Source organism: Mastigoproctus giganteus, chromosome 1, assembly GCF_048544385.1.
Source record: "Mastigoproctus giganteus isolate SK-2022 chromosome 1, ASM4854438v1, whole genome shotgun sequence".
NCBI classification, from domain to species: Eukaryota; Metazoa; Arthropoda; class Arachnida; order Uropygi; family Thelyphonidae; genus Mastigoproctus; species Mastigoproctus giganteus.
In genome coordinates, this window is record NC_143575.1 from 188,524,695 (window position 1) to 188,546,975 (window position 22,281).

At 36.7% G+C, this 22,281-nt stretch overlaps 1 protein-coding gene across 1 annotated transcript in view; it reads right to left on the bottom strand.

Moving 5' to 3' along the window:
- The window catches only part of LOC150091380 (uncharacterized), a 42,662-nt gene extending 22,243 nt beyond the window's left edge, over nt 1-20,419 (bottom strand). Inside the window, exons 1-4 of the mRNA XM_090390146.1 lie at nt 20,284-20,419; nt 12,814-12,869; nt 3,124-3,180; nt 2,809-2,865 (exon numbers count right to left, since the gene is read on the bottom strand). Coding sequence (XP_090246272.1) covers nt 2,809-2,865; nt 3,124-3,180; nt 12,814-12,869; nt 20,284-20,419 — 306 coding nt within the window. The remainder of the gene's footprint in view (nt 1-2,808; nt 2,866-3,123; nt 3,181-12,813; nt 12,870-20,283) is intronic.
- Between the last annotated feature and the right edge of the window lie 1,862 nt (nt 20,420-22,281).

A 22,281-nucleotide genomic window follows, 5' to 3' on the forward strand; every position in this document is an offset into this window, starting at 1 on the left:
AGCTTCCCTTGAATTATTTTATTCGTGGTACATTTTCCACGTAAAGATATAGCAGCAGTTGATTCAATTAACTAAAAGTGTGAATCTTTATGGGAAGAGACTGCCATAATGACTCCATTCACTGACAAAGGAAAACTGATAGATTTTTTTTTTTTTTTTTTAAATCCACTTTGTTTGGCAAAAATTATATAATTATATAAGGTAACATCAAAGAAATAATAACTAGAATTGAATAACTACATTTAAATTTTGATAAAAATTTTAGCAAGACATTTGAAGATATTTAGTATTGTATAAATTGATATATTACCACTTAAAGATTTGATAAATAATTGGACAGACAAAACACATTTGGATATGTTATGAACATGGCCAGCTCAAGCAAGGGGCAATCAAGTTGCCTGAGCTACTTGGGGTACTGTTCTTGGAAGGGTATGTTTCACACAAGTAACAATGTTTCAATATGTGATTTGTGGACAAATTTTTTCAATAAAGGTTTTCTTAATTTGTGAAGTTATATATCTAATTAAAAGATTAAAAACTAAAACATAAGTATCAAAACTCACTGAAAACTGTCAAAAATTAATGAAAGAAATACCTTGCCAGTAACTGTTCTTTATTTACACACACACACACACACACACACACACACACACACACACACACACACACACACACACACACACACACACACAAATTTCAGAGATAATGGAAAACCCTAGGCTGTTGCTGCCTATTTAAAGCTGTAGAGAAAGAGACCATGTTTCAATCCAGTTTAACTTGCTGATAGGAGTGCATGCCTTTATGTAAAATACAGCTGTCAACAAAAAATAAAAATATTAAAAATTATATAAATGTCAGTTTTATTATCCCTCAATCATTGTTTCCTTTTTGAGTGGCACCATTATTTGGTTACTGAAGAATTTTGACCCTAAAAAATCAAAAAACTCCTTTCTTTAAGCCTATTCTTGATAATTACATGCAAAATTTAAAATTAGTGGCATCTCTTACATCCAACTGAAGCATGCTAGCTTCAGGTTTTATGGAGTCCAGTCATTGGCCTTTCATCTTCACAATGACACTCACCACTACTCACAGTAATGATAGCCATAGCAACATGTTCTTCTCCTCATAGCAAGAGAAGATGACACACCCAAATGCAGGAGGCTATATACAATATGGAACAAGGGCAGATGTGTGTGTCTATGAGGGGGTTTCAAAAAAAGATTTATATTCACCCAAAAGTTATTTGTTATTTTGGTTTTTTTAGGAGCATTAGCAACTAAGGCCATATTGCTCCGGGGATATGTGGTGGTCATTCCCTGACCTTTCCGCATCCTCCGTATTTGGTGGGCACGGGCTCGAACCCCGGTCTAATCAAGAAGCGTGTGCTACGCACTGCTGCTCCTGCCCACCTGGATATGTTTACGGAGGCGCCTCACCCAGTAGTTGTGATAGAAGGTTGAAACAAAAACTGTATATTACAATTTTTCAACATAGTCACCAGACAAAATGACACATTTCTGCCATCTCTCAATACACTTCTGCAGACTAGTTTTATAGAAGTCCTCTGACTGTGATGATGATTACGATCTTTGGTTTTAATGGTGCAAAAAAAAGTCAAAGGTGCCAGAAAGAATTTAAATTTACAAAAAAAATTGAGATTTTGGTACACTTTGAAAAGGTTACCTCATCAAAAGTTGTATATCTGTACATACATCAATAGGTAAAAAAGCAGTGTAAGAGTAAAAAATAACACCTCTGACTATCCTTCAAAGAAATCACCTTATCATCATCATCAGCAGCAGCAAAGTATTTTCCACAAAGGAAGGACTTCAGTGCAGAAAAGAGAAAAAAATCTGAGGGTGCAAGGTCAGAGGAATGAGCAGGTGACAATATTTCAAAACCACATTTGCGGGCACACCATACTGCAGCATGCAAGGAATGCTGCAGTAGCACACTTTTTAACAGCTTTCCCTGTTTTGTTTTTCTTTTATGGCAGAATGCAGCCTTATGAGGAGGTTGGAATAATACATTTCCGTCACAGTACAGCCCTTTTGAAGGTAATCTGTTAGTATTACACCATGCTGATACAAAAAAACTGACAGCAACACCTTGCCAGCACTTGTTGCACCTTTGCCTTTTTTGGGGGATGGTGATTCTGCATGCTTCAATTATCTTGACATTTGTTTAGTTTAAGGATCATAGTGATGGATCCACGTTTCATCCATGGTGATTAGCCATGAAAAAACTCCTCTTACATATATTTTTAATATAAAAAACAGATTATTCATTGTTGAGTTCACCAGTATAGTTCAAAAATAAAGGATGGCATAAAAAATTGAGCAATTTTGAATTATTCTGAGGGCACACTTGTTAAAGGATTAAATAATGAAAAACTTTAATTCCAAAAAAAAAATAAAATAAAAATAAATAAAATAGTGATGACAGGCATTAACTTCATCTTGAAATAAAATGATTTAAAATTAAATATATATACATATTTTTTGATAATAATATCAAATTTCGACTTCTAAAGTGTGATCATCACTAAAAAATTGGAATATTTTTATGACAAGCTTACCACAGTCTTTCTGGAAGAGCTCATAGGAGGTTCTTCTGGAGTGACTGAAATTTTTTTCTAAATATTAAAAAAATAATATCTTTAACAATTGTGCACAGAACTAATACTTTTAATGCATTAGGACCATCCACAAATTACTTAAAGCAGGAAGAGGAAGAGGAAAGGCTCAAGTAAAATGGTATATAAATCACTAAAAAATTGGAATATTTTTATGACAAGCTTACCACAGTCTTTCTGGAACAGCTCATAGGAGGTTCTTCTGGAGTGACTGAAATTTTTTTCTAAATATTAAAAAAATAATATCTTTAACAGTTGTGCACAGAACTAATACTTTTAATGCGTTAGGACCATCCACAAATTACTTAAAGCAATAAGAGGAAGAGGAAAGGCTCAAGTAAAATGGTATATAACAGATTTTTTAATAAAAAGTAGTCTTGAATTAGGATTTTTTTTACATGTACAGGGTGCCCTTGAATTCAACGTCAATATTTATGGAGGGAATGGTTCATTAAAAATTAAAAAAATAAATAAATATTTACCACATTCTTTTTTTGGCAACTCAGAGGAGGTTCTTCTGGGGTGACTGAATATTTTTTCTAAAGAATGGAAAAATAATATTTTGAACAAACAAATTTCAAACAAAACTTGCTTATAATATGTTACTAAAAATAATTAAGTGCATAACAGTCACATTTGACCTATAGATTAATTATATCGAGTTATGCAACTCAAAGGACACATGTCATATGGAAAATAACATTACCGAAGATAATGTTACCAAAGATAACATTACCGAAATGTCTTGAAACCATTAAATGCTAAAATCCTCTCACAAGTATTTAATAATAATGTATTAAGATTGGCATCATGATACAAATTTACACTTCCAAAAGCAACTTTTCAGATATCTGAATTTAATATTTCCCATTCTTTGGATACAGAAGCAATGCTTATTACAAAGTATCACAAATAGTTGAATAATCTGAAGGCACATAGCTAAGTGTGGATAATTAATCTCATAACCATTATAAGTACAAATGACTACTATACTATTATAGGGTGGTTCAAGATTAACCTGAACTTTTTTAGGAGTGTTTACATATATGTGTAAAGCACCTATTGTCTTCGCCATGTCTGTCCATCTGTTCACATATAATAACTTTACTTCCAGTAAACAGATTTTCATGAAATTTTATACCTGTGTCATTTAGAAAGATTTGTTGAGATATCCAAATTTTATTAAAATTAGGAAAATATAAATCCCACAATTGTTATTTATTATTATTATTTTTTTTTCAGTATCACACAGAAGCACTGATTGGAGGAATGATTGGGTAACAGGGGATGTGCAGAAAGAAATGTTCTCAGTTTAAGCAGTGTGTACATAAAAGAGTTTTTTTATCATCATTTTACTAAATATATAAATAATGGAATTATACTATTTGTTTATTATATTTATCATAGCAAAAACCATGAAATAAGTGTGATTATTTAATTGTTAAAATCTAGGAGAAATATAAGTAAAGCACACTACAAAAATGTTGTACAAAAGTTTTAAAAATTACTGCAAAACTACCATTTGAAGTATGTATTTGTTTACTTTGTTAAATCACAGAAGATGCTTTGTTTTATTTCTTTTAATTTGTTTCACTTTTTTTGATCTTCTATTTCACATGACATTGAAGTTTCTCTGTAAGAGAAACTCCAAGATCACATGAAATAGGTAAATAAATAAAATAAAATCTGTGAATAAATAAAATAAGACTTCACCTACTAAAATGTAATAATTACTAAAATTAATGAAATGTCTCTAAGCGATTTGAGTTATCTCGTGTATTTTATTAAATATAAGATACACAATGCATTTCAATTTTTATTAAAATTAAGGAGGAAACAAGTAATGCAAAAAATTGAGTGTATATTACGAAGTGAGGTATGTGCAACAAAGTGAAAACAATTACTTTTATATACATTAATTAATTAGTAACAATATAATTAGTTATTTACTTTTCCCTTCTGTTAATCACAGAAAAAGAAAAATTCAATTAATTTAAGAAATAAAAACCAAACGTGCCCAAAATGTAACATGCTATTTACACTTATTATTATTATTATTATTATTTTTTTAATTTCAGGTGCATGTACACCAGAATGACAAAATGCCTTTTGTGACAGATGGTAGAAAGCTCTTAGTAGCTTGACACACAGTTGTGCTCTCAGCACATGTGCATTAGAAGCAGTACGAGGTGGCGTAAGATACTGTCACTCTATAGCAGTGGGTCAAATTTGTGTTAAGAAAGTCAACCTGTCTGAAATTCTCTACAGGTTAAGTACACAATATGGGAAAGAGACACTGTCATGATTGCAAGTGTATATGACAGGTGCAAAAAGTTAATGTCACGAAGAAGTCTCTAAACTACTGCATGCTCATGTGCACCCAGTGGGCCACTAAATAGCAATTGTTTTGTGTTCAAGATCTTTTCTGTTCTTGCAATATTTTTTGTGATTTACTTCAATTCTGTATGGCTCTGAAATTTGGGACTCTGCAACTCCCACTGACATCAAGAGTCTATGGCAGAAAGTATCAGCTAAAAAGTGAAGCCACTGTCAAACTCTACTTTGATCCTGGGATTACTATCACTGAAATCAAAGCTAACTGTCAGTCAGAAGGATTAGGTTCTTTATTAATCAAAGAAGGCCATAAGTACTCATGGCTAAAATACTAATAGAGTCTATCTCACAAACCAATATCTGGGGTGCACTCTTGGAGATTCCCATAAAATTGTCTCAGATCCTTCCCCATATTAGTCGCTCATATATGAATGGGCCAGCACTATCTGGCAGATTCCTTGCGATGCTCAAAATCAAGGTATCAAGATAGGCTATTGAGATACTTCCTCATGTTAGTCACCCCTATGAATAGGCTAGTCCTATCTGGAAGATTCCCTCCAAATCAGATGGCAAAATCCAGGTATGCTATTGCAACAAGATCTAGAAAAAGATGGGCTGGGAAATGGCAGTTGAAATTTAACAGTGACAAATGCAAGGTAGCAGTAATCTCAGAGTAACATACCAATGGGTAGCGGTAATCTCAGAGTAACATACCAATTGTGTAGTACTACACTCAGGGTAGTGGAAATTGAAAAAGACCTGGGGGTAATTGCAATATGAAGCTCTCTGAACAGAGCAGACAAGTTGCCAGGACAGCAAATGGAGTTTTTGTTAATGATATACAAGAATTTTGCGAGCAGGGATAAGGAGGTGATTATCCCATTGTATAAGGCAATGGTTAGGCCACATCTTGAGTACTGAATACAGGTTTGGAGGCCTCATTTTAGAAAGTATGTAGAGCTGCTGGGACAGGTGAAAAGAGGGGCAACAAGATTGGTGAGGGGAACAAAGAGGTGCTCCAAGAAAGGCTTCAGTTCTGCAAAATGCAACATCTAGAGACTTGCAAGGTGATCTGACTGAGGTGTTTAAGGCTTTGAATGGCTTGAGCAAACTGAATGCTGCTGGGATTCTTCCTCTTGCTCAGACTATGCACATGAGGGGACATAAATTGAAACTGAGGCAGATGGTTGCAGAATAGTGGTTTCCTTCAGCAAGAGGGTGGTTGATCACTGGAAGAAACTTCCATCTGGTGTTTTAGAGGTGGGTGGTTTGAATAAATAAAGGAAAAACTAAAACTATTAGAGGGAATGGACAGGTGAAATGGTAAGTGTTCACTTTTTTTTTTTTTGGACCGAAGCTTGCTTCCTTGCATCATTTGCCACTACTAATACTACACTGGTGTGCTAAATTTAAGGACCAGTCAAGTTTTCACCTGTAGCTTCTCATAGGAGTGGTCTGGATATGGGAAAAGCATACAAAAGGAACCTTGTGAGGTATAGAAATGATAAAGGAAACAACACTGAGTGTATATTATGAAGTGAGGTATGTGCAACAAAGTGAAAACAATTACTTTTAACTTTTATACAGGGTGTTTCAGTTAAACTGTTTCAGAACTTCTAAGAGGGGTAGGGTACATCCTGACAATCCGAAATCATATAGCAATGTGGGGTCGGAAATGCTTTCCTGAAGCGGTGTTGTACACAGAAGCACCATAAAAAGAAAAGAGACCGTAAGTGAGAAATCGTTTTAATAATACATGAAAAGAAGCAAAAGGTACATGGATTAAAGTAAGTGTTCGAAGTTTCTTCAACCTCGTATTGCTTTCGCACAGTGGTACCTTGGAAAATGTGCTACAAATCCCCTTTTTCCTGCTGAAGTGTTGTTTTCCGATGAGGCATCCTTCACAAGGGAAGGAATTTTCAACACGCATAATGACCATATCTCGACCGTATTGCATGCGGTCGAGAACCCGCATGCAATACGACGTCGTGCAGCACAGATTCGATTTTCGGTCAATGTATGGGCCGGTATTATGGGAGATCACCTCATCGGACCTTACCTGTTACCGTGTCGTCTAACCGGACCTATCTACTTGATCTTTCTGCAGCAAGTATTGCCACAACTTTTGAGAGATGAACAGATTTCTGCATCGACGCAACAGACAATGTGGTTCCAACACGATGGAGCCCCTGCCCATTATAGCGGAGATGTTCGTAACTACCTGGATGTCACATTTGGTCAACAGTGGATCGGACGTGGTGGTCCCGTGCGTTGGCCTGCTCGGTCACCCGACCTATCATGTCTTGATTTTTATTTCTGGGGTCATATGAAATCGCTAGTTTACGACACCCCTGTTGACAATGCTGAGGAGCTGGTTGCAAGAATCGCAGTAGCTGCCGAAGAAATTCGAAATTCGCCTGGAGTATTCCAGAATGTTCGGATGTCCATGCGTCGGAGATGTGAGGTGTGCATTGTAGCCCGTGGAAGAAACTTCGAACACTTACTTTAATCCATGTACCTTTTGCTTCTTTTCATGTATTATTAAAACGATTTCTCACTTACGGTCTCTTTTCTTTTTATGGTGCTTCTGTGTACAACACCGCTTCAGGAAAGCATTTCCGACCCCACATTGCTATATGATTTCGAGTTGTCAGGATGTACCCTACCCCTCTTAGAAGTTCTGAAACGTTTAACTGAAACACCCTGTATATCATTAATTAATTAGTAATTAATCGGTAAAAATATAATTAGTTATTTACTTTTCCCTTCTGTTAATCCCAGAAAAAGAAAAATTCAATTAATTTAAGAAATAAAAACCAAACGTGCCCAAAATGTAACATGCTATTTACACTTGGTTTTTTTTTTTTTTTTTTTTTTTAATTTCAGGTGCATGTACATCAGAATGACAAAATGCCTTTTGTGACAGAATCTCTCAGTAGCCTGACACACAGCTGTGCTCTCAGCACATGTGCATTAGAAGCAGTACAAGGTGGTGTAAGACACCGTCACTCTATAGCAGTGGGTCAAATTTGTGTTAAGAAAGAAAATCAACCTGTCTGAAATTCTCTACAGGTTAAGTACACAATATGGGAAAGAAACTTTAGAAAGTGTTGGTCCAGAGTGGGCTGGATATGGGAAAAGCATACCAAAAGAACCTTGTGAGGTATAGAAACGATGAAGGAAACCGATACAACGGAAACAAAACGGTATAGAGGGACTGTATTCAAAAATGGCAACACAGCACTGGCTGCCATGATACAGATGCATCACTGCCAAAGATGGAACGAAGGGAAGAGGTGATCCTCAGTAGGAGATATGGCCACCCCTAATGTCGATGCAGGCTTTGCACTGCCTGTCCATACTTAGAAGAATGTTGTTGATAAGTTCTTTCAGCAACATCGTCCATTCCTGTGTCAGCGCCATCTTCAGTTGGTGAAGATGTTCTAGTAGGTGTGGACGTGCTGCTAGGTGTCTCCCCAGAGCATCCCAAATGTGTTCAATGGGATTTAGATCGGAGGAAATGGGCAGGTCAATCCATACAAACAATGTCCTCACTTTCCAAAAGCATATCACAGCTGCAGTGCGATGGGGTGTGGCATTATCATCCATAAACATGAACTCGGGGCCAAAGGCACCTCAGAACAGATGCACACAGGGAAGGATTACCTCAGTACAGTAGCGTACACCAGTTACAGTACTGCCTTCCAGTATCTGGAGTTCTGTAAGTCCATCCAAGATAACACTTCCCCAGACGAGAACACCTTGACCGCCATATTGATCCCTTTCAGTGATGTTTGTGGGGTGATATGTTTGCCCACCTCTCGCCAGATTAACTGACATCCAGAATCGCTGCTGAGACTGAATCTACTGTCATCAGTAAAGGGTACCTTAAGTAAAGATTTTGTGGTTGTAATTTTTAGAAATAGTGTTGGTCCTTAAGTTTTTCACACCAGTGTAAAACTCTCAGTAAAACAAATGTCGGTCTATGCAATTTTGTGAAAAGCAAAAAGTGCAAGAGGCATTCACAATGTCTTGGAAGGCTCCTTCTGCCATAACCATATTCTACCTATCCTGATTTGTACGGTCGTGTTACAAATGTGGGTTCCATTATTTGTAGCCTGTATCAGCTTTTACTCGAGTTATAATCATCTGATGCCTCTCGATGTGACTCTCTTTACTCCCTGATCAGCCGAGCACCCCCAACTCAACTTAAGCATTTAGCCATGGCATATTTGTAAATAATTTGATGTCAATTAAAGTTTTTATATTTTCTCACGTTATTACCTTTCAATCCAATCAATTCACCGTTGTCATTGTTATTTCATCATTCTCATTTAATTTGTAAAACCCTTTTTTCTTTCATTGTGAAAGGATTTGTGTTGCATTTTTATGCATTGTGATGAAAATTATTATTTATTCATATTACTGAAAGTGTGTGGGACTTTATCAGTACGTCACGGTGTGATCATTCCAAATAAGTAGGCTTTATCTATAAAAATGATTGATGTTGACAAATGTTTATTTTTATTGACAAAAGTGGTGACAGGTAGACTAGACTTTGCAATGAGATGGTTTGTTTATACATATTGCTTCACAATGCTATAGGGTGCTTTTAAAGTTGCTGAACTGATAGAATTGCATATATCCTTGGTTATACTTGTGGAAACACCATAAAATACAGGTTACCCTATGTAAACTACAATACCTGTCCATATCCATGGGAACAATACATAGCCTGATGTGCAGATCAGAAGCTCAATGACATAAGACATTGCGGCATGAGCGACTTATGTCACTCACGCTGTAATGCCATTCACTTTCTGAGTAAGCCACAACAAAGACATTTTATTGTTGAGTGATATTTCAAATAATTCCTTTCAAACTAATTATTTTAAACTTATTTCTGACACTGAAAGTTGCAAGCATGCTATTCTTGGTTCAGCCATTTCTCTATGCCATTGATACAGTTCTGTCTCCTCCCCTCCCCTCCCTTCAATTCAAGGATTATTTATAGTTCCAGCTATTCTAAGTAGGCTAGTTTCATGAGAATATCCAGATTCTACATGGTTTTTATTCAGTTTATTTATTTGCTTTTTTTCCCTCAAATTGTTTCTGGTGAGAAAATGTTTTCATAAAAACAGAGATTAGTATCTTAGCAGATTCACAGATATTTTATTAGTGCATTAAAACCAGTTGTACATGAAATTTTATATTCTCTCCCCTCCCCCCAATCACCAGATGCAATCTAGAATATTGAATGGTTTACCCAAACCTTTTTTTGAGTTCTTCATCTTAACTTACTAAGTTCTTAATGATTTGAGATTGTCTTAATATACAACTATCAACTCTAATGAGTACAACGAACAACTGTACCAAGAGTGGGCCAGTAAACCAGAATGTCTTATATTGGGGAATCTTAACTTTCATATATTGACTGGAATTTGTGGATTGGTCAACTTGCATACTAGCAAGACTTCTGTGGATATATTGGATGACTGTTTTCTTCAGCAGCATGTTTGAAAGACAACCAGAAGGAGTAATACTCTTGATCTCATTATAAGCAATGATTATTCGTGCATTACGAATCTGCAGATAAAGGAACCACTAGGTGGCAGTGATCACAGTGTACTGATGTGGAATTTACTTGTTTGTTTGTCTGGGTATTTATTAGGTGCATTGACATCTATGGCCACACTGCGCCATAAAAACCAAAATCAATCAATCACCATAGTGCGCCAAGGATTTACTTAAAGATGTAACTACCATCAGGGGTAAAGGGAAGGGTTTTTGCTTTCGTAAAGGTGGCTATGGTGATCTCAGAGAGTTTTTAAATTCTATGCAGTGGAACCAACTAGGCTTTTCATATTAACTAAGATATACAGTTCAAGGTTTAGGCTGAATTGGATGTCAGCTGAAGTAATGAGACTTGTGGCAGAGAAGAAAAATGCACGAGATCTATATAAATTATCAGGCAACACAGAAGCCTATGACAGATATAAACTAGTCTGTAATCACAAAGGAAATTGGACAAGCAAAGGCAGATTAAAAGAAATCTTTGGCAAAAGACACAAAGAAAAACAGCTAGTATGAACTAGAGCTGTAATGCTCAATACGTTCTACGTTGATATCAATAATTGTAAAATAATAATTGAGGTAAACTTCTCTTATTATTTTACAATTTCGTCTTGCAATTTTTTTTGTTAAATTTTTTAAATTAATTTTCTTATTTTTAATTGCGTTAAATTGATTTTTAATTGTATTGTGTTAAATTAATTTTTAATTTTTTGAACTATTTGTTACTCTAATGTAAGTTTTTCGATTTTTCCATTTTAATTTCTGGAGACTATCATCCGGAAGTGTTCTATGTATTATATTGAGGTAAACTTCCCTTATTATTTTACAATTAAAGAAAAACAGCAAAAACTTCTTTACTTAGGCAAACTCTAAAATCAGATTGGTCCAATTGATATTGATGGTTTGACTGTTGATTGATCCTGCTGAGGTAGATAACAAACTGAATGAATATTTTGCAACTACATTTACACATGAGGAATTCTGTAGGAAATTGGATGCCAGATGTTTATCAAACTGTAACAGGGATCTAAATGATTGGGTAATAAGTGAGAGGAAAGTGGAAGAGAAACTGTTGAAGTTAAACATAAGAAAGTCACCTGGGGGTGGATGGCATTTATCATTATATTAAGGGAGGCAGAAAAGGAAGTAAGCAAACCCTTAGTCATAATTTTGAGAGCATTCTTAGGTTTAGGGGAGGTCCCCATGGACTGGAGATGTGTAAATGTATCCTCACTTGACAAATGGGGGGGGGTCAGGCTATACCTTGAGTTCTGCATACAAGTCTGGAGGCCTCATTTTAGGAAGGATGTAGAGCTGCTGGAATGTGCTCTTACCAAGAAAGTTTTAAGTTCTGCAAATTGCAGCATCTGGAGACTAGACAAGTTTGATGTGATATGGTTGAGGTGTATAAGGCTTTGAATGGCTTGGGCAAGTCAATGCTGATGTGATTCTTCCAATGTAGATTACATACTTGAGGGAACATAAATTCAAATCGAGGAAAGACAGTTGTAGAATAGATGTGCAGAAATTTGCCTTTAGCCAGCAAGTGGTTGATTGCTGGAACAAACTTCCATCTGTCGCTGTGAACGTTTTTGGAGGGAATGGATAAGTGTAAATGTGAAGGTTTTTTTTTTTTTTTTTTTGGCTGATGCTGTATAAGCTTGCTTTCTTGCATCACATGCCACTACTAATGCTAATGAATTCACACACTTTCATCTCAATCATGGCTCTAAATGGAAAATTTTATGAAACAGAATGCTCATCAGGATAATACATGCAGAAGAAAGTTACCATGTAATGATTAATCAGAATGGTATTCCAGCATCCAGTTCTACAGCGAAGTTTAGAGATTATTGTAATGCTATAGCCTTTGTTTGTTTTGTAAACTAATGGTTTGTGGTTCCTGATGAGATGGGGACCTAGCAGACAAAATCCTATTTTGCATAATATTTGGGAACTTACCTCTGTCAGGCATTTGCTTTCATTAGTTTTAATCTCTTTCCCAAGTAACTGGCAATAGAGCCAATAAATGTACTGAAAATTTGGTAGAATCTTGTTAGCAGGTTGTTCATTTTATTTATTTTCTTTCACAAATTTTCATATTCTTTGACCATGACAGCTAACATAGGAGACAAGATGCTATTAGCAAGCTTATGGCCTTTCGTTTGTGCCTTCCAAACTACTTTTCTAAGTCAATATTAAGTGTATTGTAAAAAAAGAAGTAGAATATGTTAAAATTTTTTTAAAAAATTGAAATATTATACCTCATCTTCTTTTTCAATAGCATCCCAGTCTAGCTTTGACTTCACATTTAAAGCTCCTATATCAAAATGGTGACAAAAAAAAAAAAAAAAAAAATTACACACAATTATTTTTCAAATGCTTAATATCATACTGAAATAACGTTTTTACAGGAATTCTTTGCCAACTAAGAGGGTTAAGTTTGTGAAAAGTACTGCAGTTGTCATAGATAAGGTCCCACAGAAAATTTGTGGAAAAACAATAATCATGCCAATAAAAAAACACATTTTCATTTTATTCAATATAAAAATGAAGTCTATCAAGTAACAGAAGATAAATGGCAAAATAATATTAGTCAAAAACATGAAGATCTACATAGACGTGGAGACAAATCCACACACAAAAATGGTACTGACAAGTGTGTCACTGAGAGGGTAGAGTAAACAAATTCTGTCCCTCTACAATACTTAACTCCCTCTCCAATGATCTACTTTGTTTAAGGAGACTAGACTGTACCATGTACAAGTAAAAAACATTACACAGATTGTAAAATTTTGTTATGCAAATATAAAACTGTTATCTCAGATCTACGGTTGGTGAGAATTACTATAATATATATAGATATTCTATCCTATATATGAAATGCACAATTTCACAGGCATTTGATATAAATATAATAATAAATAGTATCACATATAACACAACTAGCAATAGTCATGAAAAATTTGAGAGAGAGAGAGAGAGAGAGAGAGAGAGAGTGTTAATTACAACTGGTAGTATGGGTGGGAGGGAGATTGCATGAATTCTCTTAACAAATGCTCAAATGCTACTTAACATGAATTCATGTTAAGTGGCTTGTTGTTGTTATTTGGTTTTTAGGAGCATTAGCAACTAAGGCCATATTGTTCCGGGATATGCGGTGGTTATTCCCTGACCTTTCCACATTCCTCCGTATTTGGTGGTGACGGGCTCGAACCCCGGTCTAATCAAGAAGCGTGTCCTACGCACTGCTGCTCCTTCCCACCTGGCTACGGAGGCGCAATGTTAAGTGGCATGAAAACATTCATGTGTAAAGGTTATGTTTCTTGTTGAATCTTTTTCTAAGTTCCTCGCGTATGATGGCGATGGAGGTATGATGTATGATATGTGGGTATTTTTTGCAGCTGTTTTTTGGAAAAATGCAGGCGAATTTAGGAATAATATTAAGACAAAGACATTTTTGTCGGAAAGTAATATGTAATTTATTAGTGAAATATTTTGAGTGTTTTTGTGAGTTGTGTTTTTTTTTTTATCAGACATGTCCAAAGGCATGTCTTTTCCCTATTGTTCCTAAATTCGCCAGCATTTTTCCAAAAAACAGCTGCAAAAAATACCCACATATCATACATCGTACCTCCATCGCCATCATATGCGAGGAACTTAGAAAAAGATTTGACAAGAAACACAACCTTTTACACAGTATACATCAATTGAGATTTCATCTTAAAAGGGAAATGTCAACCCAAACCTGGACAGAGTACTGCAATTTACTGCAATTTTAACGATATTCGCATTAAAGCAGCCATCCATAATGTAGAACAACGACACATCAAGAAATGGCATACATTTACATTAGGATCTCAGCCAAAAATTTCTACCGTCAACATCTCTTCAAAATCCTTCACCCCAACTGAACTTACCGGTTTAGAATATGGCTTCAACTTTGCCATAAAAGATCAACACTATCCCATCAAGGACTCTATAATTGAACTCCTATCTAAACTAGAACATCATCCCGACAAATGGCGAATACAAAGTATACACCAAACCAATAGTATAATAAACTCCAAACTTTCCTCCCAATCTAATATTAAAAAGAATTTCCCATTTATCATGCGGCTACCCCCAGAGGGTGTTGGACAGAATTATTAGAGGAGCGGAGTCCACCCATACTGAGCCGTTTGCCCCTGTGAGCACTGCATACATTCCCTACTATCCGGGCCTTTCAGACCACATTGCACAAGTAATTCGGGGGTGCCAGATAAGCTGAGTGGACTTTAGGGGGGCGTTTGATGCTCTGTGGTGGGGCAGTGTCCTACGCAGGGCTAGGGCATCCCTCTGTCCAGGAAATTTATACCGTCTTCTTGAGGACTATCTCCGAGAGAGATATGTGCTCATTTGTACTCCTTTCATGAAGTGTGAGAGAAGAGTTTATAGAGGATGTCCACAGGGTTCGGTTCTGGGGCCGACTCTCTGGAATTGGGTTCTCGATGAGTTCCTACAAATGCAAGCTGTGGAAGGTACAATCAGAATAGCTTATGCTGATGATTTAGTCATCTTGGTGTGTGGAGAGTCCCGCCGGATGCTTGAGGAGCGTATAGCTGCTTCTCTAGGCCAATTGTTGAATTGGTCTGCTCAGCATAAGCTGGAGGTCTCTGCAGAGAAATCTGTAGCAGTGCTTCTGAGGGGACGCCTCAGTGGAACTCGACCTCCTTTGTGTCGTTCTGGTGATTTCTCGCTTAGAGTGGTTAATAAGACCAGGTACCTGGGTGTTGTCCTGGGAGAGCGACTTTCTATGGTAGCTCATGCTGCCTTTGTCCGAGATAAGGTGAAACGATTATATGCCAAGCTCCAGCGAGTTACGCGTGTTGAATGGGGTATAAAGGGTGGTGCCCTCCACTTACTTTATGATAACATCTTTATTCCGATTCTGACTTACGCTGCTGGGGCTTGGGGAGGGTATATAGAACATTCTCATGTTCATAGAATCTTGTCTTCGGCACAGAGGTTTGCTCTCTTAGGTATAACCAGGGCTTGCAGAACTGTTTCCACAGATGCCTTGTGCGTCCTTGCAGGGAAGATGCCTGCGGAGTTGGTTGTGGCACAGTTTGCTTTACGGTATGCCCTTAAGTGGGGGATTACCAGAGTGATTTTTGGCGTCCGGTCGTGCCCGGTGGGGCGGTTGGCTGATTTCCCTGATATAACAGCAGAACGGGGGCAAATCAATGATGAGTTGAGTACCATATGGCAATTCCAATGGACAAACTCTGAGAAAGGTCGTCATTTGTATACCTTTATGCCCTTGGTCCATATAGTGAGTAGGGAGCGACGCTCCTGGCTCCAATTTGGGTTTGCAGCTGCTGCCGTCGTTACGGGGCATGGCTTGAGGTCAAGGCTGTTTCGTTTGGGGTTGACCCTTACGGAGTTCTGTGAGTGTGGAGAGACTGAGACTGGCCTTCATATCTTGCTATATTGTCCTCTATATGAGGATTTAAGAGCGAGGTTGGACTTTGGGACACTGGCTCTCACTGAAGTTAATTTGATGTATATTTTTGATAATTATGAATTCTTTTGTTCTTTTTTAAGATTTGCTAAGCTGGCTTATAGTCGCTGCCGGGCGATGCACGGATGGTAGTAGTGACCTACCTCCTCGTGGTGGGGACGGTAACTTGTGGTGAGAGGTGTGATTGCCCATCCCCACCACAAGGCTGAATGGTCGATTAATGTTATTTTGTTTGTTTGATTTGAGTTGACCATTTGGTCTTTATATATTGGTTTTTACAACTAAGGTTGAGACTGATATACTAAATGAGAATTGGTTGCATATGGATGAAAATCCGGGTGGCAACTGAGATGGAAGCTCACTCAAATGAAAATGAAATTCCCTACTATCCGGGCCTTGCAGACCACATTGCACAAGTAATTCGGGGGTGCCAGATAAGCTGAGTGCAACTCCCGGGACGGAGGTTGTACACAGTGATATCTTGTGTCAAAGACCCCATAACGAAAGAAGCCAACAGTGGGGTGGTATACGAGATTAAATGCCCGGATTATGGGGTGTGTTATGTAGGTGAGATGGGGCGACTACTGAAAGACCGTCTGGGGGAGCATATGAATGCAATAAAGTCCGCAAATTATGGGAAGTCTGCTGTGGCAGAACATTTTTGGGAGAAGCAACATTAAATCTCCCTGGAGGATGCTGTCATCACGGACGGATCATGCACAGGGGTTCTGGGACCGTAAATGGCTTTAGAGTTTATGTATTGGGGCAGCTAGCAATTCCATTAATAGAGACAAGGGTGTACGTTTACATCCCCCCCCGGAAACTGTGGTTCTTGGGCGAGATGAACGGTTTCAGCTAGCGCGCTCCCAAGCCATTTCCGGTTCTGATAAATGGGAAATTCCTGCCTTACTCCCGAGGAACCATGTGACGAGTGCCGTGGATCTGCTATTTAAGGATGTGCCACAAAGCAGAAATAAGCGGTTGAGAAAGGAGATCGCTATCTCCGAAAGCTACAGTTGTTACGGTATTTTTTAAATTGTTTTTATCGCTTTTATCATCATATTTTATATATTTTATTGTAAATTAAATCACATCAGTTTTATTTTATTTCATTTCATTTTATACACTCGTATTTTTTTTTATTTTATTGTAAATAAAGTGTTTTAGTTGCAGGATTGGAATTTGTTTATTTGAATACCGGCTGGTGTAAAGTCTAATTGTTCAATATGAAGTACTTGTTGCAAGAAATTCTTGACTGGAAAGTGCCAAGTGTATAGGCACATCGTCACAATGATGTGCCAATTACCCAATGCCCACTTTTCCGTCTGTTATTATTTTATTATTAGCTATATGGTGCAAGGAAGCCTGAGGCTTATGCTGCACCAGTCAAAGAAAAAAAAAAAAAATTCCTGAGTTATCCTGAGAGAGAGAGAGAGAGAGAGAGAGAGAGAGAGAGAGAGAGAGAGAGAGAGAGAGAGAGAGAGAGAGAGAGAAAGAGAGAAAATCAGAAATAGAAGGGAATCACCAAGAAAGAGAAGAATGATGATATCCAGCTCAGGACCCTGGATGTGCCAAGCCCATAACTCCCCAGATATGAGCCCCTGGGGTTAATTCTTCAAATAACATCACACAATCACATAGAACTGTTTTGTAGTGTTCCTGGTTCATTGTTTGAATAAATGTTAATTGTTTGCTTACAATTTATTCAAATAATGAACTTTATTCCTGGTTAATTGTTTGAACATCATGACAAATTCAAAACATAATTCATTTACTCTAGATATGCTGATACAATTGTGCAAATTCAATTATGTACAGTTAAAGATCTACAGAATCCAGCACATACGATAATATTCCCAGTTTGGTAGCATAATTCCACTGTTTTGTGGAGCACCACTTTTAATTTGTTGTGCACTTCGTTCTGACAGACAGCTGGATAACAATATTTTTAATATTTTAAAATTTGGGTTGTCAGTTGGTTTTGGAATCCCCTTCCTTGATCAATGCTTTTGCTTTTTCATATCTTTAGTTACTCTCCAAAATAATTTGAGTAAAACTTTCAGTATATGTCTGAACATGAGGAATAAATTTTCTAATTATTATTTCTGGTGCTGTGGTGCTAATTGTTAAATGTTCACTTTATTTAATCCTTCATGCATTATTTAAGTAGCTTTCATCCATTTACTTCAACACAGTGCTTTTTTTTTTTTTTTTTTGTGTTATACATTTCTCATATTGTCTCAATAACCCCTTGTCTTGAATAGAAAACAAAACATCCCTCAGTTTTATGAGCATACCATATTTTCAATGTAATGCTCGCCTATATCATTTTACATCTAAAACAAATACTACAGTGACTACTTTGCAAAAATAGTGAACTCCGCCAATAGTTTCATGTTGATTAACACATCGATCACTTGTGGCAAGCAAAAACACTGAAAGCAAATTTTTGGCTTGAACCATTCATGTAGACGCTTCCGTAGCCAGGTGGGCAGGAGCAGCAGTGCATAGCACATGCTTCTTGATTAGACCGGGGTTCAAGCCTGTGCCCACCAAATACAGAGGATGCGGAAAGGTCAGGGAAATATCCACAGCATATCCCCCCGGAGCAATATGGCCTTAGCTGCTAATGCTCCTAAAAACCAAATAACAAACAAACAAGTTAGGCACATTTTAAAGGCATCCATGTGAATCTAAAATAGGGAGAAAAAGAAATGGGTTCACATCTGGCGAGTATGGACTTGGCATACCCAGGGTCCTAAGCTGGATATCATCATTCTTCTCTTTCTTGGTAATTCCCTTCTACTTCTCTCTCTCTCTCTCTCCCCCTCTCCCTCTCTCTCTCTCTCTCTCTCTCTCTCCCCCTCTCCCTCTCTCTCTTGGTAACTCAGCAATTTTTTTTGCCTGGTGCAGCATAAGCTTCAAGGCTTCCTTGCATTATATGGCTAATAATAATAATAATAATAATTACATTCCTCAGATCAAAAATACATCTGAATTGATTTTTTTGGCAAATGATACTACACGTAAATTTATGATATTACAAATTGTTAATCTTCCCATTCCTGTAAGAATATCCCATAAAATTAATTTGGGAGAGAGAGAGAGAGAGAGAGAGAGAGAGAGAGATCAGGCAACATAAAGCAGCAACACTTGGTCTGTCTCTGACCAATTCAACCAGCATAATTTTAAGAACTAAAAATTTACTTCCAAAATGGGCAAGTATAAAATATAAACTGGTCCTTCCTATCAGTATTAGTCTCAACTGGCAGAAATGTAGCTTCACAACTGTGATGATCTAGTCGATTCCAAATAAAACTAATTACACACTTCATTTTTTTTTGCCAAATCAATCAGAAAGGAGGATGGTTCTCTATTTTCTCATGTGTGAACTACAAAGATTTTTAATGTTAGTACCCATGGCAACTCATTCGAAGTAGTTACTGTCACTATGTTTAACTCTATTACCATCTGATTTTATGCAACATTTTACACCACCTGTTTCAAGAACAATCTGACAAATGGTTTTTAGCTGAAAGCTCTTATTACAGCACAAAAGGTTATTGCAGAAAACGTTAATCCTCACTCCCCAGGTACCCAAAAGCTGCAAGACTCGGTTTTGAGCAAATTACAAACAATTAACGATGCCCTCCCTTCCATTTACACCTGTCAGAATGCATGAAAGACTTGATTGCTTTTACTCAGATTGCCAATTTGCAGACATTACACCAGTCAACAATTTTTTAATAGTCTGGTCATGTACCACTAGCTGGCATCCTTCTAATGCTGCGAAAGAAGCTCATATCAGAGGAGTGCAATAGCTAGCCAAACTAGTTATTATTGTTATTAACTAGTTAAGGCTGACAAAATATTTTCATATTCCAAATGCACCCATTTGAAGTCCTCAGTGACCTCCTCCTTTGCAAAAATAATCTTACTGATTCAACATTGGATAAAATTCATCTAATGGAGTTATGTCATGCATGCAAAAATAATCCAATTGATATTTATAACCTTTTACTGTTAAAAGTTCAATTTTCCAACAATGCAAAAAAAGCCTATTTGCAATATGTAAATACAAACGACAAAGTTACCATGAACAAACAGGATGGGGGAAGGATTCACTTTTAACTTGTAGGCAGCAGGTCATTCCATTTCATTAAGAGGTTTTGCTTTTAGATTCTGTTACTAGATACAAAAAATACAGTAAGAAATTCAAAAATGTGCTTACCTAATGGAGTCCTCTTAAGCAAACATGAAGAAAAATCTCTTTTAGCCACAGAATATAAAGGTGTTGGTATATATGGAGTACATGAGTGTTTACAGCTTGGAGTATATAAAAGAGTTCTAAGCAATGAGAACACCATGAGAATGTTTATTAGTAATTATTTCACTACTTTAAAATGATATATGATTATTTCTGAATTTCATTTACAATTATGTAAAGATGATTAAGAAAAAATATTTGAAAGAATAAGAGAAATACTTTGCTAAAAGTAATTAACTGAAACAAATTAAATTGCTTTTCTGTCTTTTCAGTTTACTTACTACAATCAAAGGTCTCAAAAAAGGAGATATTGTACAATATGGTTACATCTAAATTCTTTATTTGGTTGCTTTTACTGCAACTGCGAATTTGCAGACATTACACCAGTCTACAAGTGACTGTGTAATGAAGTTAGTGTTTAGACCTCTACATTTATTAAATATCTGTTAATTACATGGAGGGAAGTTTTCCTCTTATTCTATTTAGTGAATCTGCATGATTAAGTTATGCCCTTCATTTCTCAGTGTTATTTAAAAAACTATGTGGGGGGGTCGAAAAATATTTGTATTCACCAACCAGCAGTTGTGAGACAAAGATGAATTTTTTTTTGTTTAATTCCTTGAAATCTCTATAGCAACAACACACAAATTTTGGTTTCAATCTGAACGATTCATTTTCTTTCTTTGCAGCACTGAATGAAGTAAGTGTCACAATGGATAAAGTGGAATACAGGTCAGTGATTCGGTTCCTCCTGCAAAGGAAAACACCCAAAACAATCCACAAAGAATTGTTCACTGTTTGTGGAGAATGCTGCCCAAGTTAGTGTTGTTGTTGCACATTGGTATAAACAGTTCAAATGCAGAAGAACCTCAGTGCATGATGAAGAAATCCCAGGATGCCTAGCAACTGCTGTAAAAGAAGAGTGTTACAAAAATTGAGGCATTAATCCTGGAAGACTGCCATATTAGCATCAAAGAACTAGCAGCTGAGCTCAAAATTAGGGTAAGGTCTGTGGAGAACATCATCCATCAACAGCTTCATATGAGTAAAGTGTCTACTAGATGGGGTCCCAAAATTTTAGCTCCTTAGCAGAAGGAAAGGGCACAACGTGCACATAAAACGTTGATGTACTAGGAAATGCAAGAGAAGTTATTTTCATAGCTAGCCACCATGGATGAAATTTGGGTCCATCGCTATGATCCTGAAACTAAACAAATGTCAAAACAATTGAAGCATGCAGAATCACCTACCCTCAAAAGGCAAATGTGCAACCAAGTGCTGGCAAGGTGATACTGTCAGTTTTTTTGGAATCAACATGGTGTAATACTAACAGATTACTTTCAAAAGGGCTGTACTGTGACAGCAAAGTATTATTCCAATTCATAATGCTACCCACTATAAAAGAAAAAGATGGGGAAAGCTGTCAAAAGGTGTGCACCTGCTCCATGATAATGTCTCTATGTTCCGCACATTCTGCAGTGAGGTGTGCCCACGAACATGGGTTTGAAATATTGCTGCACCATGCTTATTCCCCTGACCTTGCACCTTCAGATTTTTTCCTCTTTCCTGCCCTGAAATACACAAAGTGGACAGAAATCATGGGATACCTACCTAGTAACAGGTAGGCCAACCTTTTGTCCAGATAAGAGCATTTTTTTTTAATGACTAATAACAGTTTTACATAAATGATACTTGGAATTATCAAGGCAACAAGGTTTATTCTAGAGATTTTGTTCATCCAAACTTGTTTAGCAGATAAAAACGTTGCTTCTTAATTAATGGTGTGCTAAAATAAAAAAAAGGAGTTTGCATTGCAGTTGCATTACTGTTAAAGGCAATTACATTAAGATATAATTATGTTTTTTTTATTTTTATTTTATAAATATGCACTCATTGCACTCATGAGGAGTGCAATGTTGAGTCAGTTTAGTGTGATATTAGCGTTTGTTTGTTTATATAAGT